Genomic DNA, 26,002 nt, shown 5'->3' on the forward strand with positions numbered 1-26,002 from the left:
ATATGGTAAAGCTATCTACCGTCCGGTTCTATTATCCGGTATATAGTAGCATACATAGAAGCAATAAAAAGTACTTTAAAAACGTAAAAGACAGGTGAAATACACCACACTCACTTCACCATTCTGTGCACTGCCGGCCTGAAGGAGGGGAGAAGCGCTGGAAGCTGAGCGGTAAGTGACAGGACCGCAGCTCCCAGCGCTCCAGCAATGAGCGCTTCCATCTGTATTGATGGAAGCGCTCATTGCTTCTGGCACCCCCTCTGAGAGTCGGCACAGGGCGGACCCCCCCCCTTTTAGTACGCCACAGCGTGGTTGTCAAACGCAGGTTCTGATGCAAGTGTCAACAGCAGTATGTGAAGAAATCTTTATGGGTCCAACAGTGAGGAATAGCTGTAAAGTTTTAGCCCACATAATAAGGGATGAGCAAACTTTGCGAGTTCAGGGACCCGGACCCAAACCCGGACTTTTTCACTAAAATCTGGGTTCGATGTTTGGGTGTTTTTGTTTTTTTTCGTTATAACATGTTTATATCAGAAAATAATGGCATTCTTAAGACGGAATGAAAAGGGAGACCTTTAGAGGCATTCCATTTTGCAATTGTTCAATTGAAGTCTACGGGAGCATAACGGATCTGTCCTGGTTTCCGTTATGCAGAACAGGACTCCTGCATAACGGAAACCAGGTATTCCTTTTGCATTCCGTCTTAAGAATGGCATTGTTTTCAGATAGAACCATGTGATAACGAAAAATTCAAAAGTGAAGTTCAGGTCCCTATTGACTTTAATGGGGTTTGGGCCTGGGGTCAAGTTCGGAACCTGAACTTCCATGGGTTCATCATCCCTAGTCATAATGCCATCTTGTTTTGGCGTTGCAGTGTAATTGTTCAACTGTTCACATGAATGCTGTATGCCATATATTGCTATGTCCACTACAGCATTTAACTCTGTGCAGTACATAGGATGAAAACCACAGCATGAAAATCCACAGGTAACTTTTTCTGCAAATTCTTTGAAGATTTTTTGCACCAAAATACGCCACGTGTAGGGTGGCTGCTTTTAGGCCGGACAGCCCTGTTTTCTGACTCCCTGTCCTCTGTCCACCGCAGGGTCTGGATGGACGCAGGGATGTCCTCCTTTTCAGTAGCTCACTCTCAGACGGCCATAAAAAACAGATGCAAAACGGCCATTAAAAACTGACAGATGGCCAGAAAATGGAGGCACAAATGGTTGATAAATGGCCATGACAGTGCATTTTTTTCACTGTTGCTTATAGTGTGCATGTAGCCTAATGTTTCTCTTCAGTTACAATAGGTAATGCAGGGTTTGACAAACCATGGCTACTGGAAAACTGTACCTTTTTTTTCTCTTACATTAAATACTTAGTGAAGAAATGTTCCCAATCATAGTTATGACAATTCATGTCTGCTGTTTTGCAGGACTTATAATGACACGTCGTTTTCAAGACCCGCATTCCATATTTGACAACCTGAGCACGGCAGCCATGGAGGAGGACGTCAAGTTAGACATTGACGACTGGGAGGGGAGCTCGGGAGTAAGAATAGACCGAAACATATCTGCTAGTGAATTTTCCTGCAGTTGTTGCTATGATATATTGGTGAACCCCACCACCCTGAACTGTGGTCACAGCTTCTGCAGACATTGCCTCGCCCAGTGGTGGTTGTCTTCTAAGAAGACCGAGTGTCCCCTATGTTGTAACAAGTGCGAAGAGTTTCCCAAAGTGAACATACTTCTTAGGTAAGTAGAGGTGGGGGCTGTTGCTCCCTAGGGCTGATGCAGTGAGAAGAGGCACACCCTTTGTTTCTCGGGATGCTCCTGGTTGCTGGGGTTCTGTCACGGCTGAGGATGGGGAAAACCCTCAGCCGTGCGGTATCAGAAGGCGGATGGTCAATGCCAGGCCAGGACAGGAATCAGGTCACCTCCTACACATCCCTAATTCTGACCCTGTCTCCTATCCGTATGAGCCAACCCTGATGGTAGGAGGGCTCAACTCTGGAACCTGATATTCCTGCTAGCCCTCAGGGTGGCCCTGGACTAGGAGCAGGGTAAGACGACCTGTTCCTCCTAGAAACGGAGGAACAGGAGTCTCACTGGCCAAGCTACATAGAAAGGGGAACATGAACAGACATATGGCAATGACAGGTAAGTGAGACTAATACCACACTTACCTGCCACAGACACACAACCTGGAACCCAAGTACAAGCTGCTGTCCAGAACAACACAAAGGACACAGCACACCACAGACATCAGACGGGAACCCAGGAAACCATATGCTGCAATAACAAGGAGACCAAACAAACATCTTCTAAACACCATATGTGAACTTATGACCACAAGGGTGGCCCCCACTAGCAGATGGAATTACACAGGCGGCTGCTCCAGCTAGCCATGGCTGAAGTACCCCTCAGACTAGAGATATTCACTGAGGCTTTATAGGCCCAAGTAGCCACACCCAACAGACACACCCAGTGTTCACACACACAGAAGGGAATTAACCCTTCCAACACAAGGCAAGGGAAGACGGCCACTTAAAGGGGAAGTACACACATAAACCCACACTTCACCTGTTGCCGCGGGCAACGGCATGCGTGGCAATCATGTCCTGGGGATCAGCCATAGGGCTGAGACACTGCCACCACATGCACACAACACCACATGTTGCCACGGGCAACCAAGTGAAGGAAATTGTCACAAAACACACCATAGGCCGTGACAGGTTCCTGCAGGATGGTAGATTGGGGTACCCTTGATGTTAAGTGTTTGTATGGCGGCAAGGCAGGGTGTGTAGAGTATGCAATGGCCAGTGTATGGCGATGTACGAGTCAATAAACCAGCCCAGCTTTAAACAGAATAAATGCGTGTCCTTACTGTAGTGAAAAATGGGAGTTGTAGTATATCCAACAACAAGGAAATACAGTCTCATCTGTACATAGTGCAACTCCTTCCACAGATAGCAATGTATGGCTTTTGGCCCTCTTTATACACTATATTGCTAAAGTCTCTCTCTCTAGAACAGTGGTTCTCAACCTAGGGGTCGCGACCCCTTTGGGGGTCGATCGGCCCTTTCCGGGGGGTCGCCTGAGGCTTCCTATTGTGGGTCGCCCGCACAACGGCAGCGGCCCCTTATCCTCGCGCACAGGAAGTGATGTCCTAGGAAGTTAGGAGCCTGACGTCTGGACGGGTAAGTCCAGCCTGTCTGCTGAGGTCCGAGTTTTTTCGTTAATGACACCGCCGCTGAGCACCACTGCCACCAATGATTTATTTGAGCCTGGCTGAGCCTGGCTAATTTTATTTTAATTATTTGGCTGAGCAAGGCTTAATTTATTTGGGGGGACATGAAGCACCGCTGATTTATTTATTTGGGGGACCCTGAGCACTTCTGATTTATTTATTTGGGGGACCCTGAGCACCATTGATTTATTTATTTGGGGGAAACCTGAAGCACCGCTGATTTATTTATTTGGGGGACCCTGAGCACTTCTGATTTATTTATTTGGGGGGGGACTTGAAGCACCACTGATTTATTTATTTGAGGGGTACCCAACATTTTGTCTTTGTGATTAATTACTTTGCTTTAATTATGTTCGATTTGTAGCAATAAAAATACATCCTGCATATCAGATATTTACATTACAATTCATAACAGTAGCAAAATTAGTTATGACGTAGCAAGGAAAAAAATGTAATGGTTGGGGGTCACCACAAGATGAGGAACTGTATTAAGGGGTCACGCTTTAGAAAGGTTGAGAACCACTGCTCTAGAATCTCTGGCTGGTGACTGTATTCTTGCAATAATGTCTACAGTTCACACTGCGATGTGCAGGTCCAAATGACTACGATTGGTCAATTCGTGCCCATGTGTGTAGGGTGTCTTAACTGGTTATCCCTAGTACTGCAGATAGGTGGTAAGTTCTTATTTTTTAAATAACACCTTTAATGCTGAGCTGTTAGTGGAATGTATGATTGTATCAATGGGTTTTGTAGGACAAACTGGATTGTATATTGATATAACAACACTCTGCAAGAAACTCAGCATCTGACCAAATGTTAATATGTAGAGAGAGCATCCACCTGAAGACAGTGTGTCATCAGTAAATTACTTACATTTTTATTAGTTAATATATTTTTTATAACTTTGATAGTTTTCCTTGTCATTGTCTGTATAAAAAAGAAACTCTGAAATCTTTTCGCTCTGATCTCTATATAGATAACACAGGACGCACCATTCACAATAGTTGATGGTCACAGCTTTTCAACTACCCCTCCCTGCACAATAACCTCTGTACAGTTCACAGAGCATCAGCTAATGATTCATCTCCAGTGTACATATGTTGAGCTATATAAAAAATGAGACAGACCGCAACATCAAATAATATCCTTTGTGATAGAGCGCATAGAGATGGGCACAAAATGGAGGTGCTCACCTATCCAGAAGATAGGTCAATATACATTCCAAGATAACTGCTTTAAAGGGGTTATCCAACTCCTATAATGCCCCCCAAAATTACGGGTGACACTAGGGAGGCCCCATAAGGGCCTAACATGCAATTGTCAGACTACCAAATCTATTTAGCAATAGGATTTAATATATTGCTAAATATAAAATTCAGTATATTCCAATGTAGTGCTGCCACCTGCAGGCCTACATTGGATTGAATATACCCGTGAAAGGCCCGAGTCTCCGGCAGGCTCAGGTCTTTCTCAACAAATGAATGGCTCCCCAATAGCTGCTCGGGGAAGCCAATTCAGGCCCAGATGCACAGTTCTTCCAGGTTTTCAGCTCTCAGATGCCCAGGTCACATTTGACTATGACATCACCAATCGCAGACATTAGCAACGGGTGCATGAGAAATGTATGTGTGACTGTACCTTTATACTATCAGCTGATTGTTTGGACCTAGTCTTACAGACTTCACCAGCATCCTCTCCTGACGAGAGAGAGATCAGTTTTGGCCGGATTACTTCTTTTCGAAAGGTTTCCTGGTTTTATGGAGTTGCTGTCATGTGTCCTGAAATGTTTTTTTTTGTTTTAATAATTTCCCTGTGACGCAGCAATTCTGTTCTCTGTTATTCATTTTGAAAAATTATGAACAAATTGACAACTGTGTATGAGCTAGGGCTGCAGTAAACGATTATTTTAGAAATAGAGTATTCTATCGATTATTTTTTATGATTAATCAAGTAATCTAATAAGAAAATATGAATTAATAGACCGTTTTCCTTTATAAAAACTCATCAGACCCCCTGCCATCAGTCCCCAACACCCTTCCACCCTGTGCGATCAGGCCAAGTGCATCAGTTCGCCCCCAATACCATCAGCTCAGCTCAGTTCCCCAGCTCTTCCTCATCCTGTGCCATCAGCTGCCCCCTTAGTGCCATCAGCTGCCCCCTCAGTACCTCCAGCTTGCCCACTCAGTGCCTCCAGCTTGCGCCCCAACAACCGTAGAGTGCCACCAGCTTGCCCCCTAGTACCACCAGCTTGCCCCCCAACTGCCCTACAGTGCCACCAACTGCCCCCCAGTGCTACAAGCTTTCCCCCCCATGTGCCACCAGCTTGCACCCCCAACTGCCCTACAGTGTCACCAAATTCCCCCCAGTGCCACCAGCTTGCGCCACCAACTGATCCCCAGTGCCACCATCTCCCCCTCCTAGTCATGTCCCCAGCGACAATAATTACCTTTCCTGTAGGGGCGCCGCTCAACAGCTCCTCCATCTTCTCTGCGCACTGACGTCACACAGCGTCGGGTCATAGTGCGCGCTTCACTCCCGTTCCGTGGTCACATGACACAAACGAATCCTCGATGCAAAAAATTTGCATCGAGAATTTTATTGTGTCTAATTACTTGATTAAATCGAGTAATTGTTTCAGCCATAGTCTGAACATCCCCTTCTTAGCTTTCTCTGTCCCTGCAGAGTCTGCAATGGTCGGCACTGATTGGATAGTGCCAGACCATGATTCCCCCCGCAAGATGAGCACTAAACTTGCACTTGTCCCCATATTGGATATTGCATGTGCCCTCATTAAAGAGGAAGCACAAACCCTTCTGAACCGCCACCAAGCACTCCGACTGTCCTGAACACCTGGCCCCCCCATGAAAGGACTGACCTGCCCTAACTGGAGCCGTCACCCGCAACCACAGCGCTATATCCTTGTGATCCAACCTGATACTAGGACGCACCGCCTTGCACTGACAAAACTGTTCGTCATAATGCAAACAAGCAAGCCCCCATAAACCCGATACGCTTCCCCAATAGCGTCAAAATAGCAAAAAAGTGCAGAACAATTCTCCGGCGCCTTTTCCCCTATAACATTGGCCAGGATCACAAAGGCCTGCAACAAATTTGAGAACGTACACGGAATCAGACGCTTATCCTCATCCTCCTTTTTCTTATCCTCTTTCCGTTCCCTATCCAACTAAAAATGCTCCAAAGGGAGTAGGGGCCCTTCAAAGCAAACATACTGTCACGGATGTTGTAGGGGAGAACACCAAAAGACAACAAGAAGGAAGGGAAAAAGACACTTAACTTCTGAGGTTGATGGATGATGGACGAACAGGACTTCACCAAAAACCACACTCCAGCTCTTCCAAAAACCAAATGAAGCTATCCGGAGAAAGAAGTGATGGGTAAAGTCAGACTAAATAGGGGGAGGTGAAGGTCACATGATCCACCCCTGAACAGGGGGTGTGGACATACCAGCAACACACAGACAAAGTGAAAACAAAAGAGGCTGTCAGATAACTAATGTGCAGATAATCTTTCAGACCTTCTCAAACCTGACGCAAGGCCTGACACATGCACCTCGCCCCGCACCAACTCCCGTAACCCAGCCCAAAGCTCCCCTAACCCCAACCAGCTGCTGCCCCAGGTCAGCCCAACCCAGAGGTCCCCTTTGCTACCTCCAAGAGGTTACCCCCTTGCAACTCACCTGGCTGCACAGATGCTGTGACTCCGCCAGCCGGAACACGAGCTTGAGGGTGTTGCGTGCAGTCGCCCCCCTGTCCTAGGATGCTCAGGAACTCCTCTGCAGAGATGTCTTCTCCTCTTGTAACCTGGACGTGCAGTTTCACAAAGCTCCAGAAGACAGTGAGCCAGCCCTGTGCGGCAGACGCTGAGCCTCCATCTTAGCCACGCTACTCCTGCTGCTCTCCCCCTCGCTAGGCGTCAGAACCACTGCCCAGAGGTCCTGCCACACCTGGTCCTGCTCCCCTACCGCCCACCTCCACTGAAGAAAAAGGGGATCCATTCCCAACGCCTGGGTCCTGCCGTGCTGCCGGATTCCTCCTGGCGTGTGCCTGCCTGGAACTAGCCTGCCCCACAGCACCACGAATTGGAAGATCCCTGGAGGTTCTCCTCACTCTGTGCCGGACCCTCGGGGTCACCTCTGGGCTTAGGCGCACTGGAGGCCTGGTCCTCCGCAGCCATTTTCCTGGAGGCACTTCAGCAGCAGCACCAACCGACCCTGCCAGCAATCCCTGGACCTGAGCCTTCAGCCATCCAGAGCTGCGCCAGCATCGCCTCCACCTCGGACATGGTGAGTAGGCTTTGGGACACACAGCACACTGTAACTTTTTTTGTTTTGTTTTTTAAATAAGGGGAGAACGACTGATCCCTTTACTGTGCCCACTAAAATGGCCCCTTTCCTGCCCTTTGTCCTCCCTTTTAATAGCCTTCTCCCCCACCAACTACTCTCCTCCTAGCGCGGCCCTTAACCCCTTGCCTGCCATTTTCTCCCCACTCCTTCCAAATCCAGTCATGCAGGTCTCCCCCCAGGCTTGCAACACAGGTCTGGCCTGTCCTTTTATGCATGACATTTATATGTGAAATACAGGCATAGGAGGGATAATGAATTTCCCCTAATATTTTATTTTATTTTTTACCATTTTGGGGTACGTAACAATTTTTGATCACTTTTTATTCCATTCTTTGTTTGTAAATGAACAAAAAACAGCAATTCTGGTGTGTTTTTGTTTTTTACAGCATTACTACTGTAAAGGGGTCCTAGTGAGAGCATTACTGCTGTAAAGGGGTCACAGTGAGGGCATTACTGCTGTAAAGGGGTCCCAGTGAGGGCTTTACTGCTGTAAAGGGGCACAGAGGGCATTACTGCTGTGAAGGGGCACAGAGGGCATTACTGCTGTGAAGGGGCACAGAGGGCATTACTGCTGTGAAGGGGCACAGAGGGCATTACTGCTGTGAAGGGGCACAGAGGGCATTACTGCTGTGAAGGGGCACAGAGGGCATTACTGCTGTGAAGGGGCACAGAGGGCATTACTGCTGTGAAGGGGCACAGAGGGCATTACTACTGTGAAGGGGCACAGAGGGCATTACTACTGTGAAGGGGCACAGAGGGCATTACTACTGTGAAGGGGCACAGAGGGCATTACTGCTGTGAAGGGGCACAGAGGGCATTACTACTGTAAAGGGGCACAGAGGGCATTACTTCTGTGAAGGGGCACAGAAGGCATTACTACTGTGAAGGGGCACAGAGGGAATTACTACTGTGAAGTGGCACGGAGGGAATTACTACTGTGAAGGGGCACGGAGGGCATTACTACCGTGAAGGGGCACAGAGGGCATTACTACCGTGAAGGGGCACAGAGGGCATTACTACCGTGAAGGGGCACAGAGGGCATTACTACCGTGAAGGGGCACAGAGGGCATTACTACCGTGAAGGGGCACAGAGGGCATTACTACCGTGAAGGGGCACAGAGGGCATTATTACCGTGAAGGGGCACAGAGGGCATTACTACTGTGAGGGGGCACAGAGGGCATTACAACTGTGAGGGGGCACAGAGGGCATTACTTCTGTGAAGGGGCACAGAGGGCATTACTTCTGTGAAGGGGCACAGAAGGCATTACTACTGTGAAGGGGCACAGAGGGAATTACTACTGTGAAGTGGCACGGAGGGAATTACTACTGTGAAGGGGCACAGAGGGCATTACTACCGTGAAGGGGCACAGAGGGCATTACTACCGTGAAGGGGCACAGAGGGCATTACTACCGTGAAGGGACACAGAGGGCATTACTACCGTGAAGGGGCACAGAGGGCATTACTACCGTGAAGGGGCACAGAGGGCATTACTACCGTGAAGGGGCACAGAGGGCATTATTACCGTGAAGGGGCACAGAGGGCATTACTACTGTGAGGGGGCACAGAGGGCATTACTACTGTGAGGGGGCACAGAGGGCTTTACTGCTGTAAAGGGGCACAGAGGGCATTACTGCTTTGAAGGGGCACAGAGGGCATTACTGCTGTGAAGGGGAACAGAGGGCATTACTGCTGTGAAGGGGCACAGAGGGCATTACTGCTGTGAAGGGGCACAGAGAGCATTACTACTGTGAAGGGGCACAGAGAGCATTACTACTGTGAAGGGGCACAGAGGGCATTACTACTGTGAAGGGGCACAGAGAGCATTACTACTGTGAAGGGGCACAGAGGGCATTACTGCTGTGAAGGGGCACAGAGGGCATTACTACTGTAAAGGGGCACAGAGGGCATTACTTCTGTGAAGGGGCACAGAAGGCATTACTACTGTGAAGGGGCACAGAGGGAATTACTACTGTGAAGGGGCACGGAGGGCATTACTACTGTGAAGGGGCACAGAGGGCATTACTACTGTGAAGGGGCACAGAGGGCATTACTACCGTGAAGGGGCACAGAGGGCATTACTACCGTGAAGGGGCACAGAGGGCATTACTACCGTGAAGGGGCACAGAGGGCATTATTACCGTGAAGGGGCACAGAGGGCATTACTACTGTGAGGGGGCACAGAGGGCATTACTACTGTGAGGGGGCACAGAGGGCATTACTTCTGTGAAGGGGCACAGAAGGCATTACTACTGTGAAGGGGCACAGAGGGAATTACTACTGTGAAGGGGCACGGAGGGCATTACTACTGTGAAGGGGCACAGAGGGCATTACTACCGTGAAGGGGCACAGAGGGCATTACTACCGTGAAGGGGCACAGAGGGCATTACTACCGTGAAGGTGGAACAGAGGGCATTACTACCGTGAAGGGGCACAGAGGGCATTATTACCGTGAAGGGGCACAGAGGGCATTACTACTGTGAGGGGGCACAGAGGGCATTACTACTGTGAGGGGGCACAGAGGGCATAACTACTGTGAGGGGGCACAGAGGGCATAACTATTGTGAAGGGGCACAGAGGGCATAACTACTGTGAAGGGGCACAGAGGGCATTATTACCGTGAAGGGGCACAGAGGGCATTACTACTGTGAGGGGGCACAGAGGGCATTACTACTGTGAGGGGGCACAGAGGGCATAACTACTGTGAGGGGGCACAGAGGGCATAACTATTGTGAAGGGGCACAGAGGGCATAACTACTGTGAAGGGGCACAGAGGGCCTAACTACTGTGAAGGGGCACAGAGGGCATAACAACTGTGAAGGGGCACAGAGGGCCTAACTACTGTTAAAGGGCACAGAGGGCATAACTACTGTGAAGGAGCACAGAGGGTATAACTACTGTGAAGGGGACACAACAAAGGCATAACTACTGTGAAGAGGCACAGATAGGGCATTACTACTATGAAGGGGCCACAGTGAGGGGATTACTTCTGTAAAGGGGGAACAATGTTGGCATAACTACTGTGAGGAGGGCACATTGTGAGCATGACTACTGTGAAGGGGTATATTGGGGGCATTACTACTGTGAAGGGGCACAATGTGGGCATAACTACTGTGAAGTACTCACTTTGTACTTGGTAGTCCAAGACCCTTCCTTCTACCCTTAGATTGGCCAAAACTACTTACATGTGCATTTCTGGCTAATCCAAGTGCAGGGCTGGACAAGCAGGACTGCGACCAGAAGGTTGTTTTTAACATTCTAAAATGTACATAGTTGGAGTCCAATGCTAAAGGAACAATTAAAACAAATGATAAAATATTACATGGCATCCAGCAAATCTCAGTGAGATAGTACTTACATGAGAAATATTTGAAAGGGCTCCCAGAGGTTTATTTTAGCTAATACCAGATTATTTAGTGACCGCAGTAATGCATAATGTTACGTTTTCTTTGTGTATCTTATAATGACCTCTTGGTTGATATTTTGTTTTTCAGGAACGTCATTGAAAAACTGTTTCCTGATACCATAAAAGAAAAATATGAGGACCTTAAGCAGAAAGTTGATATTACCAAAGCCTTGCAGGCCTTCAATATGCATGGGATTTTACAGAGTCGGTTGTCTTCCTGGGGCAGGCAGGCTAACGACCAGAGGGGCAGAGGTGACTTCTCAGGGTTGCTGGCTGTATTAAAGGGAGTAACAGTAAGTGACCCTCCTGTATAACACAGTCATTTGTAATGTCTTTACATACATCCCATCTGCTCTGTCTTCATACACGTTCACACAGTGTGCAGTCTGACATTCAGCATAAACCAGGCATGCTCAACCTACGGCCCTCCAGCTGTTGCATAACTACAACTCCCAGCATACCCGAACAGCCTACAGCTATCAGCCTACAGCAGGGCATTGTGGGAGTTGTAGTTTTCAATATAAGAGGACTGTTTTCTGTAGTCTAACTTGTTTATTGGCAAAATAGGAGTATTTAATGTGATTGATCAATTCTGGTAAAACTATAAGAATACAAATGGCTTGTATAAGGCATAACATGTATCATGCAGAAGGCATAGAACAGCATATATTATAACATTTGCATAACACTGAGCAAAATGTCCAAAATGGCTGCCATATACATAGATTGCATGGCTAGCTAACATAAATAACTCCCTCAGTGACACTTCAACTACTAGAACAGCTCTGTATAACATACTGTCCCTGAAACAAAGGTAGATGTCACTCACCAGCTATACTTGCACAAAGATGGTGGAATTTAAGAAGAACTGCATGGAACAGCTCTGCTGATGCCCTGTAGTCTGTATGTAGACTGGAGACTGAGCTTCTCCTTCCCAGAATGCCTTGCACTACCCACCATGCCTAACACCTCTCACAAAGCAGTAATCTTTATTAACAAGAAAACAAGGTGCAATACATTTTTACCACCGCTAGATGGTGCTGTTACCTAACTAATAACTACAGGAAGACAGAAAGTGCAGCAGAATGAACTAGAAATGAAATAGACTTGAATTGAAATGAATCTCCTCCTACTGGAGGCAGAACACCATCTGTTCATGTGCCTATACAATGATGAAGAGGACTATGTTATCACTTCTCTTTACGAACCAGAACAGAGAACCGCTCTGTAAGGCTACTTTCACACCTGCGTTCAGGTGTCCGCTCGTGAGCTCCGTTTGAAGGGGCTCACGAGCGGCCCTGAACGCAGCCGTCTGGCCCTAATGCATTCTCAGTGGAGGCGGATCCACTGAGAATGCATCCGTCTGCCAGCGCTCAGCCTCCGCTCCGCTCAGTGAGCGGACACCTGAACGCTGCAATTAGCGTCCGGGTGTCTGCCTGGCCGTGCGGAGGCGAGAGGATCCGTCCAGACTTATAATGGAAGTCAATGGGGAAGAAGCGGATCCGTCCCCCATTGACTTTCAATGTAAAGTCTGAACGGATCCGCTCAGGCTACTTTCACACTTAGAAATTTTTCTAAGTTATAATGCAGACGGATCCGTTCTGAACGGAGCCCATCGTCTGCATTATAGGAGCGGATCCGTCTCCGAACGCTAGTGTGAAAGTAGCCTAAGACTGGCTCCTATCCTGGTGGACACAGAGTTATAATACAGGTCCTTCTACAAAAATTAGCATATTGTGATAAAGTTCATTATTTTCTGTAATGTACTGATAAACATTAGACTTTCATATATTTTAGATTCATTACACACCAACTGAAGTAGTTCAAGCCTTTTATTGTTTTAATATTGATGATTTTGGCATACAGCTCATGAAAACCCAAATTTCCTATCTAAAAAAATTAGCATATTTCATCCGACCAATAAAAGAAAAGTGTTTTTAATACAAAAAAAGTCAACCTTCAAATAATTATGTTCAGTTCTGCACTCAATACTTGGTCGGGAATCCTTTTGCAGAAATGACTGCTTCAATGCGGCGTGGCATGGAGGCAATCAGCCTGTGGCACTGCTGAGGTGTTATGGAGGCCCAGGATGCTTCCATAGCGGCCTTAAGCTCATCCAGAGTGTTGGGTCTTGCGTCTCTCAACTTTCTCTTCCCAATATCCCACAGATTCTCTATGGGGTTCAGGTCAGGAGAGTTGGCAGGCCAATTGAGCACAGTAATACCATGGTCAGTAAACCATTTACCAGTGGTTTTGGCAGTGTGAGCAGGTGCCAGGTCGTGCTGAAAAATGAAATCTTCATCTCAATAAAGCTTTTCAGCAGATGGAAGCATGAAGTGCTCCAAAATCTCCTGATAGCTAGCTGCATTGACCCTGCCCTTGATAAAACACAGTGAACCAACACCAGCAGCTGACATGGCACCCCAGACCATCACTGACTGTGGGTACTTGACACTGGACTTCAGGCATTTTGGCATTTCCCTCTCCCCAGTCTTCCTCCAGACTCTGGCACCTTGATTTCCGAATGACATGCAAAATTTGCTTTCATCCGAAAAAAGTACTTTGGACCACTGAGCAACAGTCCAGTGCTGCTTCTCTGTAGCCCAGGTCAGGCGCTTCTGCCGCTGTTTCTGGTTCAAAAGTGGCTTGACCTGGGGAATGCGGCACCTGTAGCCCATTTCCCGCACACGCCTGTACACGGTGGCTCTGGATGTTTCTACTCCAGACTCAGTCCACTGCTTCCGCAGGTCCCCAAGGTCTGGTATCGGTCCTTCTCCACAATCTTCCTCAGGGTCCGGTCACCTCTTCTCGTTGTGCAGCGTTTTCTGCCACACTTTTTCCTTCCCACAGACTTCCCACTGAGGTGCCTTGATACAGCACTCTGGGAACAGCCTATTCGTTCAGAAATTTCTTTCTGTGTCTTACCCTCTTGCTTGAGGGTGTCAATGATGGCCTTCTGGACAGCAGTCAGGTCGGCAGTCTTACCCATGATTGCGGTTTTGAGTAATGAACCAGGCTGGGAGTTTTTAAAAGCCTCAGGAATCTTTTGCAGGTGTTTAGAGTTAATTAGTTGATTCAGATGATTAGGTTAATAGCTCGTTTAGAGAACCTTTTCATGATATGCTAATTTTTTTAGATAGGAATTTTGGGTTTTCATGAGCTGTATGCCAAAATCATCAATATTAAAACAATAAAAGGCTTGAACTGCTTCAGTTGTGTGTAATGAATCTAAAATATATGAAAGTCTAATGTTTATCAGTACATTACAGAAAATAATGAACTTTATCACAATATGCTAATTTTTTTAGAAGGACCTGTATACATGAAAGCTCATCAGTATGGACACTATGTAGTATTGCACTTTCCAGGGTGCTGATCAGTCATTAGCTTTTTCAAAGGGGTTGTCTCTTATGTGTATAACACTATAAACCCAATGTGCCATATAGAAGGAATATTGCAGCGCCACATTTTGTGAATCAAAACCAATCCAATCTTGAAAAGGAAGCGTTATTCTGTTTTTTGTTAATGGTTTGTAATGGATTGTTTCCCAGGTTGTGTTACTGGTGTGTTATCGGATCACTCAAGCACGTGAACATGACCTCTTGGTCCACAAACCAGTGTCTGAATGGACCCCTGAAGAGGTAGTCATTTGGCTTGAACAGTTGGGTCCATGGACGTCTCATTACAAAGACAGATTTTTATCTGGAAGGGTAAATGGAAGGTGAGAATATTGGTATAGATTATTGGAAATGAATGCATCTACTAGCAATATGGCAAGTGTCTAGTATCTTGGTGCTCATCTCTTAGATGCTCTTACAAAAGCAAGTGCATGCTGCTTGTTAAAGGAAACCTGTCACCGGGATTTTGTGTATAGAGCTGAGGACATGGGCTGCTAGATGGCCGCTAGCACATCCGCAATACCCAGTCCCCATAGCTCTGTGTGCTTTATTGTGTAAAAAAAAACAATTTGATACAAATGCAAATTAACCTGAGATGAGTCCTGTACGTGAGATGAGTCAGGGACAGGACTCATCTCAGCTTAGTTTGCATATGTATCAAATCTTTTTTTTTTACACAATAAAAGCACACAGAGCTATGGGGACTGGGTATTGCGGATGTGCTAGCGGCCATCTAGCAACCCATGTCCTCAGCTCTATACACAAAATCCCGGTGACAGGTTCCCTTTAATTATCCATCCCCCATTCATTGGCGTGGCTAAGAGTAATTTAGCATACACGGCCCGCTATTTTGTGGTTCTATGCATTGGCAGCGCTATTACAACTGTTGGATTATTTTCCTTCAGATCCAGTGACAGACTCTCTAAGGCTACTGCCGTACACTCAGGTTTCTGCATGGAATTTTGGACGTCAAAACCAGCAGTGAATTAAAAAAAGAAGTCATATCTGTCCTTTATACTTTCTCTCCTTTTATGATCTGCTCCTGGTTTTGGCTTCCAAACCTGCATGCAGAAAAATGACCATGTGCATTGCTGGCCGTACCCTTAGGTTTTGTGCACACAGTGGATATTTGCATCTGAAAAATTTGCTGCAGATTTACAGTTTGGAGCGAATCCGCACGCAGATTCAGGTCCAGTCAATGTTTGCAATCCACATGCGGCCACTCACTTAGGTTTCTGCAGCAACTGAAGTTATTTATCAAGGTAAAAATCCAGAAGCATGTGAGCTATCTCATGGATTTCCATTTGGATTTTGGCACTTGAACATTCCACTGTGTGAACATACGCTTAAACGCGGTCATGCCAACCAGTGGCGTACATAGCAAGGATCAAAACAGCCCCCACACGCACAGGACAGAAGGGTTTTTGCCTAAACCCCTTTCAATGACACTTGGGCCATTTTTTCCACTGCCTCATTTGCTAAAAGTTGTTCCTTTAGAGGGTGAAGTCCTGACCAAGTTTTTACCCCCAGTAGAAGAGAGGATGATCCCAAATGGGCCCCCTCTTGCCCTGGTCTCATAGCAGTCGCATGGTCTGCCATTGTGGTAGTTACGCCCATGATGCCAACAGATCTGATCATTTACATCTGTCACACTTGTCTTGTCATCCTGCTATTTACTACAATGACAGAAGAAGAAAAGATGTTTTGCCTGGATAAGGAACCCTACATTTGTGCACTTGTGTTATCATTGCTTTAACTTTTTGGGAGCTATTTTTTTTAGCTTTTATGAACTGCTGACGTCTACTTCTATGAACAGGCTACTGCTGGTACTGGCTGAGGATGAGTTTTCAAAAGAGCCATACAGTATAGAGAGCACCAGTCACAGGAAAGTCATCATCATGGAGCTAGAGAAAGTGAAGACGCTTGGGGAGAAGCCACCTCAGAATTTGTGGGAATATAGGGTAAAGCATTTGTCCACCGTCATATGGTTACATTGGTACAAGTGAAGGTTCTTCACCTATATGTGATGATGTTGCCTGTTGTGTTCTGTGATTGGTATAAGACAAATGGTTCCTGGACCACACTAAGATTTATTTACGTGCCTGTCGCTGAAACTTGCCAGAAAATGCCATCGCTGGGGGGCTACATGATCACTAGCATGAAGGTGCCACAAGTTTTTCTACAGCATTTGCTATTGACTGCAGCAGAACTGCATGCTCATCAACATTCAGTGTCTTGTTGGGTTCACATGGCAAGGTCCCTAACCAAAGAACTTTTCTTAGAACTTTTCATACGGTTGAAAAACATCATATGTCCATCATGTCCTACCAAGGGATGGGAGAGGATGTAGATTAAGGGAAGAGGTCTTGATATACTTTAAAAAATAATTTCCCACTCTTAATCTAAGGGAATCCGAGGAAACCATTAATGCATGAAATTGAAATCAGCTTTTGTAGCTGGGGGAGGGGGCAGCCATTACCCCTGCAGCATCACATTGTGTCTTTTATTTTGTTTCAGATATATTTTGTGGAAAGTGAATGCTTCTTTAGGGGCTTCTGGTAAATGTAAACTTTCTTCTTTCTACTTCTCTTAGGCGGTAAACCCCGGAAAATGCCTTTCCCTGTTTTATGCCCTGGACAGCTTGCCGCGGCTCAGCATCTTATACATGTATTTGTTTGATTATACAGAGACCTTTTTACCGTTCATCCACTCCGCATGTCCTCTGCAGGAGGGGGATGAAGAAGACAATATAACCAAATTCATAGTAAGTTTTCACAGATTTTTAATACCGTTTTAAAGATTTTTTTTACCTTATTTACTATACTCAGTTTTCTTATTGGTTTCAGTAACGCCACTCTTTGTCTAGACACTTTTAGATGCCAGTGTTGTATTCTATGCTGTTGAGTAGAGATGAGCGAATTTTTTAAAAATTCGATTCAGCCGGTTCGCCAAATTTCCCAAAAATATTTGATCTGAATTTATTTGTGGCGAATCGCATTAAAAAACGGCTATTTCCTGGCTGCAGAGAGCCTTTATAGTGGTGTAGAACACTGTGCCTTGCAGTAACATGCATAGGGAGTCTGCTGTGGTAGTGAAACAATACTTTGAGTCAGTATGACATGCAGATGACAGGTGTTGCTCTTAGAATCACTGCACAATTCACTTATTTGGGCAGTTACGTGGCCAAAACTGACCAAATAACTCAAGTGTGAACTCAGCCTTACAGGTTAATGTTAGCGTCAAAAAGAAGTGCACTCCTTTTACACTGTCTGTAGCTGATTCCACATAGATGTCTACAGAACCTGTTATATTAAACGCTTATACAAGTAGAGCCCTCCTGACAGAGTGGAGAGGGTGTCAGCAGTAAGTTTGTGTTGACGTCACTGATTATTTTGCCCTTCCTCTGATCCATCAGCACAATTTTCCCCAAAAAACGGATCCTGTCTGTGGAGCATCCGCCTTCACTCGGTCAGCATTTGGTCAGTAATCCATCAGTATTGCTAAAGCCCAAAAAAAACAGGAGTGTATCCAAAACAGAGATGACACAGGAAAATTTGCATGTCTTCTGTGTTTTGTACCCACTCCTGCTTTTGGCTACCAAATCATAAGCTAATTCTGATGCAAAATATGGACCATGTCATGCAGGCCTTACAGCTGTTACATAGACAGGATCTGTTGTGCGTCTAATTTTTCCTTCTTTCTGACAGATCAGAAGAAGGGTCAAATAAATGATGATGTAAGCCAGGCCGAAATGCAAAATAGAGGCCCAGTCATGAAGTGGGGAGGGTGGGAACAGCTTGAGAAGTCCAAACAGTGGCCTTATGACAGGGTGGCACAATGACAGTGTGGAGGTGGCAACAGCATCAGGAGGCTACCACAGAGTAGCACAACAACAGAGTGTGGAGGTGACGGCAGCAGCAGCATCAGGAGGAGGCCACAGGGTGGCACAATGACAGTGTGGAGATGGAAGCAGCATCAGGAGGTCACAGAGTGGCACAATGACATAGTGTGGAGGTGGCGGCAGCAGCAGCATCAGGAGGAGGCCACAGAGAGGCAAGGTGACATAGTGTTGAGGTAGGAGCAGCATCAGGAGACCACAGAATGGCAAGGTGACATAATGTGGAGGTGGCAGCAGCATTAGGAGACCACAGAGTGGCAAGGTGACATAGTGTGGAGGTGGCAGCAGCATCAGGAGACCACAGAGTGGCAAGGTGACATAGTGTGGAGGTGGCAGCAGCATCAAGTGGGGAGGTGGGTGGAAATACCAGTACCAGCTGAAGATGGTGGGTGAAAGAAGGAGCACTTGGTATTAGATGTGTGGCATCAGGCAGGTGGCAGCATCAACATAGTAGCTGAGGCAGGAAGAAACCGGTCTCTTGTCAATGTGTTGGTGTGACACCATGGATGATCTAGTCTGATGCATCAGGCATTGGTGGGTGGAAATCCTGGCTAATCCACGCCTGATTTATCTTGACAAACGTCAGTCTATACACACTTTGGGTGGACAGGCAAGTTCTTCTTTGGGTAACTATGGCCCCCGCCGCACTAAACACCTGCTCTGATGCCACACTACTGGCTGGGCAGGACAGCTTTCCAGGGCAAACTCGCCAGTTGCGGTCACAAATCCAGTTTGGCTGCCCAGTAGTCCAGTGGATCTTCAATGTGGGATGGCAGGGTGCTGTCCAAGAATGCCAACACCTGCTGGTTCAGGTCCTGCTCCAGGTCTAGCTGCTGCTGGTGAATAGTTTATTCACTAGACAGGTGAAAAAAGCTGCTCATCAGCGACTCTACAGGGAGTGCAGAATTATTAGGCAAGTTGTATTTTTGAGGATTAATTTTATTATTGAACAACAACCATGTTCGTTCTCAATGAACCCAAAAAACTCATTAATATAAAAGGTGAATATTTTTTGAAGTAGTTTTTAGTTTGTTTTTAGTTTTAGCTATTTTTAGGGGGATATCTGTGTGTGCAGGTGACTATTACTGTGCATAATTATTAGGCAACTTAACAAAAAACAAATATATACCCATTTCAATTATTTATTTTCACCAGTGAAACCAATATAACATCTCAACATTCACAAATATACATTTCTGACATTCAAAAACAAAACAAAAACAAATCAGTGACCAATATAGCCACCTTTCTTTGCAAGGACACTCAAAAGCCTGCCATCCATGGATTCTGTCAGTGTTTTGATCTGTTCACCATCAATATTGCATGCAGCAGCAACCACAGCCTCCGAGACACTGTTCAGAGAGGTGTACTGTTTTCCCTCCTTGTAAATCTCACATTTGATGGTGGACCACAGGTTCTCAATGGGGTTCAGATCAGGTGAACAAGGAGGCCATGTCATTAGTTTTTCTTCTTTTATACCCTTTCTTGCCAGCCACGCTGTGGAGTACTTGGACGCGTGTGATGGAGCATTGTCCTGCATGAAAATCATGTTTTTCTTGAAGGATGCAGACTTCTTCCTGTACCACTGCTTGAAGAAGGTGTCTTCCAGAAACTGGCAGTAGGACTGGGAGTTGAGCTTGACTCCATCCTCAACCCAAAAAGGCCCCACAAGCTCATCTTTGATGATACCAGCCCAAACCAGTACTCCACCTCCACCTTGCTGGCATCTGAGTCGGACTGGAGCCACGGGCCCATCCATCTGGCCCATCAAGACTCACTCTCATTTCATCAGTCCATCAAAAATCAGTCTTGAGATATTTCTTGGCCCAGTCTTGACGTTTCAGCTTGTGTGTCTTGTTCAGTGGTGGTCGTCTTTCAGCCTTTCTTACCTTGGCCATGTCTCTGAGTATTGCACACCTTGTGCTTTTGGGCACTCCAGTGATGTTGCAGCTCTGAAATATGGCCAAACTGGTGGCAAGTGGCATCTTGGCAGCTGCACGCTTGACTTTTCTCAGTTTATGGGCAGTTATTTTGCGCCTTGGTTTTTCCACACGCTTCTTGCGACCCTGTTGACTATTTTGAATGAAACGCTTGATTGTTCGATGATCACGCTTCAAAAGCTTTGCAATTTTAAGAGTGCTGCATCCCTCTGCAAGATATCTCACTATTTTTGACTTTTCTGAGCCTGTCAAGTCCTTCTTTTGACCCATTTTGCCAAAGGAAAGGAAGTTGCCTAATAATTATGCACACCTGATATAGGGTGTTGATGTCATTAGACCACACCCCTTCTCATTACAGAGATGCACATCACCTAATATGCTTAATTGGTAGTAGGCTTTCGAGCCTATACAGCTTGGAGTAAGACAACATGCATAAAGAGGATGATGTGGTCAAAATACTAATTTGCCTAATAATTCTGCACTCACTGTAGACTCAAGTTGCTGCTGATGGAGCTGGAACTGCTCCTACCTCCCAACCTGCCACAGCAGCCATGGCAGAGGAACGTGAGTGCAGAGGGCACCCCCAGTCAGACCTGCAAGAGGATGGGCAATGGCGCAGATAGGCAGCGACCAACTGACTACATAGGGTGTCTCTATAGTAGTTCAGCTTGTCCTTCTCAAAGCGGATGTAAAAAAGGCCCCCATTTTGGACCGGTAGCGAGGGTCAAACAAGGTGGAGAGCCAGAAGTCATCCCTCTGTCGAATGGTGACAATTCGGCTGTCACTACGCAAGTAAGTGAGCATGCATCGGGCCATTTGTGCAAGTGACTTGGAGGGACTCCCTGCTTCCATCTCCACTGCATACTGCCATGGTGTGTCTGGGTCCTCTGCCTCGTCTTCCTCATCACCCTGTAGCTCCTCTGGCTGCTCCTGCTCCTCCTCTCCTGTCACCTATGTAGAAAAACCACCCATTTCGCTACAAATTTTTTGTGCTCCAATGTCATCCTCCTCCTCCAGTTCAGCCCCCACAGAACTCATTTGGACATGAGATCTAGGCAACACGTCTCCAGTCCCCTGACAGCCAGAATTACCAGCATCTATTCCAGCACATAAGACAGTGGAATGACGTTGCTCATCCCCTAGTCCTGGCGACTGACAAATAACGTGGCCTCCTCAAAGGTCCTGAGTAGGGTTTAGCAGACACCTGGATGTTCGGATTCAACGGGTTCGGCTGAACTTTGGAAACAAGTTCGAGTTCGGGACCCGAACTTGACCCCGAACATGAACCCCATTGAAGTCAATGAGGACCCGAACTTTTGAGCACTAAAATGGCTGTAAAAATGTCATGGAAAGGGCTAGAGGGCTGCAAATGGCATCAAAATATGGTTAAGAGCATGGCAAGTGCTCTGCAAACAAATGTGGATAGGTAAATGACTTTAAATAACATAAAATGCATAAAAAAAAATATGATAATCTTGATCCAGGAGGACGAGGTCCATATGGAGTAGGAGCTTGAGGAGGTGGTCGATGTGGCGGTGTAGGTGGAAGCGGCGGTGGAGGAGGAGGTAGCCTACACTGTTTTTTGGTTTTAAATGTATTTTTTAAATTAGGGTACACCCCAAAACATTGGGAAATATAACCTGTGATAACCCCCTGCAGTCATGCTAAACACACGTTCAGACAATACACTGGCTGCAGGGCAGGCCAGCACCTCCAAAAGGTAAAGGGCAAGCTCAGGCCATGTGCCCAATTTGGAGACCCAGAAGTTGCAGGGGCTGACCCCTGTCAGTCAGTTCATGTAGGCCTGTGCAAAGTTACTGCCCCACCATGTCGCACGTCCCCGTGATGTTCACAATCCAATTTGATATCTGCGCTATCAACTTTCGATGTTCTTTTCTGAGTCTACCATGGTGATCACGGGTGGTGTGGAATCAGGGTTCCACGCCGGAGAGGGAGAGTGAGAAAGAGAGACCACATCCAAGGGAGGATTCATTTTTTCAAATGTAAAATTATAGAGTTGAAATATGGGAGAAATTATTAAAGCATAAAAGTGTGACAACTTGTGTGACAACAATTGAATGAAAGGATGTGGCGTGCATTAATTACTGAAGAATTTATTTTATTTTATTTCCTGTCACCTATGCAGAGCAGGGGTTTATTCAAGTCTAAAATTGTATAATGTCAACCCAAGAATATAACAGAAAAATCAGTGAAATTTATTAACCTGTCTACTTGGTAGAGCAAGGGTCTATGACTAGTGTTGAGCGAACTTGTGATTTAAGTTCGGCGTCTAAAGTTCGGGTTATCGAAGAATCGCGTTATGGATTCCGCTACCACGGACCAATTTATGTAACTGACAATATATTTAATTTTTTACCAGTCTAATAGGTATAGCAGTGGTACATCACACCCCAAAATTTTTGAATTTCACCAGAAAATGGAACTCATCAATTTTTTTTTAACCTGTCTACTAGGTATAGCAGTGGTACTTTACGCCCAAAAATTTGTGAATTTCACTGGAAAATGTACTTGACAATATTTTTTTTTAAACCTGTCTACTAGGTATAGCAGTGGTACATCACACCCAAAAATTGGTGAATTTCACTGGAAAATGTAACTGACAATTATATATTTTTTTAACCTGTCTACTAGGTATAGCAGAGGTCCCAGAGCTGCTACGAGATTTTGCCCATTATCGCACACCACCAGGCCAGGATTGAGGCTGACTGGCACAAACCACTCATCGGTCTGTTGTTAAAGGCCCGTCCACAGCTCCTGCGTGGTGTGGGGTTTGTCCCCCAAACAGATATGTTTTAAAACTGCCTGCTGTTGTTTACTCCTGGCTGTGCTGAAGTTGGTGTTACGCAGACCGGATTAGGAGCCGGTACAGGATGAGGAAGCGGAGTAGGAGGAGGAAGCAACAGGAGGCAAACTGAAGTTCCCTGCAATCCTCGGTGGTGGAAGGACATGCAGAAACCTGCTATCCGCCTCAGGCCCAGCCGCCACTGCATTTACCCAGTGTGCTGTTATGGAGATATAACGTCCCTGAATGTGCTTAATGGTTTACGTATCCGTAGTGAGGTGCACCTTGCCACAGATGGCGTTGCGCAGTGCACACCTGATTTTGTCCCCTACTTGGTTGTGAATGGAAAAGTAGTGGCGGCTGGGCACGACGTACTGTGGGACAGCCACCGCCATAAGGCCTTTGAAACTATCCGTCTCCACCAGACGGAATGACAGCATTTCAAAGGCCAGTAATTTTGAAATGCTGACATTCAGGGCTCGTGATCACGGGTGGGTAGGGGGGTACTTCCTCTTCCTCTCCAGCGTTTGGGAGATGGAGAGCTGAACGCTTCCGTGGGACATTGTGGAGATGCTTGGTGACCCAGGTGGTGGTGTTGCTGGAAGTTCTTCTGTTTGCGGGGTGGCAGGTGGCACTGTTACACTAGAGGTGGATGAAGAGGCCGAGACTGCAGCAAAAGAGGAAACAGGAGGAGCCAGAGACCTTTCTTGGTTTTTGAGGTGTCTACTTCACTGCAGCTCGTGCTTAGCACTTAAATGACTGTTCATGCAGGTTGTGCTCAGGTTGAGAACGTTTATGCCTCGCTTCAGGCTCTGATTGCACAGTGTGCAAACCACCCATGTCTTGTTGTCAGCAAATTGTCTGAAGAACTGCCACACCAGGGAACTCCTTGGAGCTGGCTTTGGTGTGCTTGGTCCCTTTCTGCGGTGGGCAGTAGCAGGCATACTGTCTAGAGGACGGCCGCCCCGCTTTTGCACCCTGCTCCCTCTTCTGTTGTGCTGGTGGCTCTGTGCGACCACCGCCTCTTCCTCCGAGCTACATAGGTCACTCGCATGACCTTAATTCCATGTGGGATCGAGGACCTCATCGTCCTCCACATCATCTTCCACCCAGTCTTCACCCCTGCCTTCCTTGTCGGTCTTCACACTTTCGAAAGCCCCAGCAGTTGGCACCTGTGCTTCATCATCATCCGAGACGTGCTGCGATGGTCCTCCCATGTACTTATCTTGAAAGATAAGTTGTTGGGCATTGGTGCACTCAATCACTTCCACTGCTGGGGCAGGGATAGGTGGATGGCCCTGGGAAACCCTGCTAACAGAGTCATCAAAAAGCAGAAGAGACTTCTGCATGACTTGGGGCTCAGATTGCTTGGCTGATTTGCAAGGGGGTGAGGTGAAAGACTGATGGACATCGGCTGCAGGTGCCAACTGTGGTTTTTTAGCAGGAGACTGGGTGGGAGACAATGTGAAGGAACTGGATCCACTGTCAGCAACCCAATCTACTATCGCCTGTACTTGTTCAGGCCTCAAGATTCGTAGAGCCGCATTAGGCCCGACCAAATACTGCTGCAGGTTCTGTCGCCTACTCGCACCTGAGGAAGGGTTTTCAGTTGTGCGTGTAGCTGGCACAGATCGACCACGTACTTTCCCTGCAACAGGAGCTCCACCAGCAGCACGTCCCTTATTTGAAGCTCTCCTCATATTTATCGAATTTAGGATCTTGCCCTAAATGGGTGTTTAATTAATAGTAGAATAGAACGACAGTATGTACAGGGTGTATCTCACACGCCCTGAACCAGACTAGGCATCAATTAAATGTTTGCCCAAAATGGCTGTATTTCAAATACCTGAATAGAAGCCCTGTATTTAAAGGGTGTATCTCACACGGCCTGAACCAGACTATGCCTCAATTAAATTTGTTTGCCCAAAATGGCAGTATTTCAAATACCTGAATCAAAACCCTGTATTTAAAGGGTAAATCTCACACGCCCTGATCCAGACTAGGCCTTAATTAAAGATTTGTGCACCAAATGGCGGTATTTCAAATATCTGAATAGAACCACACTATGTAAAGGCTGTATCTCACAATGACATCTGCAGCAAAGGCTGCAAAATAAACATTTTTTTGCCCAAACGGGTGTTAGTTTATTAACTGAATATGACAGCAGTATATAACCCTGGAATTTCAAACGTGCTTATGCTGCAAGGCCTGAAAAATTTTGTATTTTGCCCCAAAAAGGGTGTTTTATTAATAGAAGAATATAAGCCCTGTATATACAGGGTGTATCTGACACAGCCTGACCCACACTAGGCCTCAATTAAAGATTTGTGCACCAAATGGCGGTATTTCAAATATCTGAATATAAGCCAAATATATAAAGGGTGTATCTCACAATGACATATGCAGCAAAGGCTGCCAAATAAACTTTTCTTGCCCAAACGGGTGTTTGTTTAATAACTGAATATGGCAGCAGTATATAACCCTGGAATTTCAAACGTCATGATGCTGCAAGGCCTGAAAAATTGTGTATTTTGCACAAAAATGTGTTTTATTAATAAAAGAATCAAACCCCTGTATTTAAAAGGTGTATTTCACACGCCCTGAACCAGACTAGGCCTTCTTTTAATTTTGCTTGCCCAAAATGGCTGCATTTCAAATACCTAAATAGAACCCCTGTATATACAGGGTGTATCTCACACGCCCTGATCCACACTAGGCCGCTATTAGATTTGTTTGCCCAAAATGGCTGTATTTCAAATACCTAAATAGAAGCCCTGTATTTAAAGGGTTTACTTCACACGCCATGATCCATACTAGGACGCTATCAAAGAATTGTGCCCAAAATGGCTTTATTTCAAATAACTGAATAGAAAGACAGTATGTAAAGGTGGTATCTCACAATTACATCTGCAGCAAAGGCTGCCAACAATATTTTTTTTTGCCCAA

General features: G+C 46.3%; 1 protein-coding gene across 1 annotated transcript in view; it reads left to right on the forward strand.

Moving 5' to 3' along the window:
• Positions 1–1,500: 1,500 nt before the first annotated feature.
• The window catches only part of LOC122945451 (bifunctional apoptosis regulator-like), a 68,132-nt gene continuing 43,630 nt past the window's right edge, over positions 1,501–26,002 (forward strand). The window contains exons 1-5 of the mRNA XM_044304520.1: positions 1,501–1,754; positions 11,106–11,310; positions 14,569–14,738; positions 16,232–16,376; positions 17,009–17,179. Coding sequence (XP_044160455.1) covers positions 1,501–1,754; positions 11,106–11,310; positions 14,569–14,738; positions 16,232–16,376; positions 17,009–17,179 — 945 coding nt within the window. The remainder of the gene's footprint in view (positions 1,755–11,105; positions 11,311–14,568; positions 14,739–16,231; positions 16,377–17,008; positions 17,180–26,002) is intronic.

Source organism: Bufo gargarizans, chromosome 8 (genome assembly GCF_014858855.1).
Source record: "Bufo gargarizans isolate SCDJY-AF-19 chromosome 8, ASM1485885v1, whole genome shotgun sequence".
NCBI lineage: Eukaryota > Metazoa > Chordata > Amphibia > Anura > Bufonidae > Bufo > Bufo gargarizans.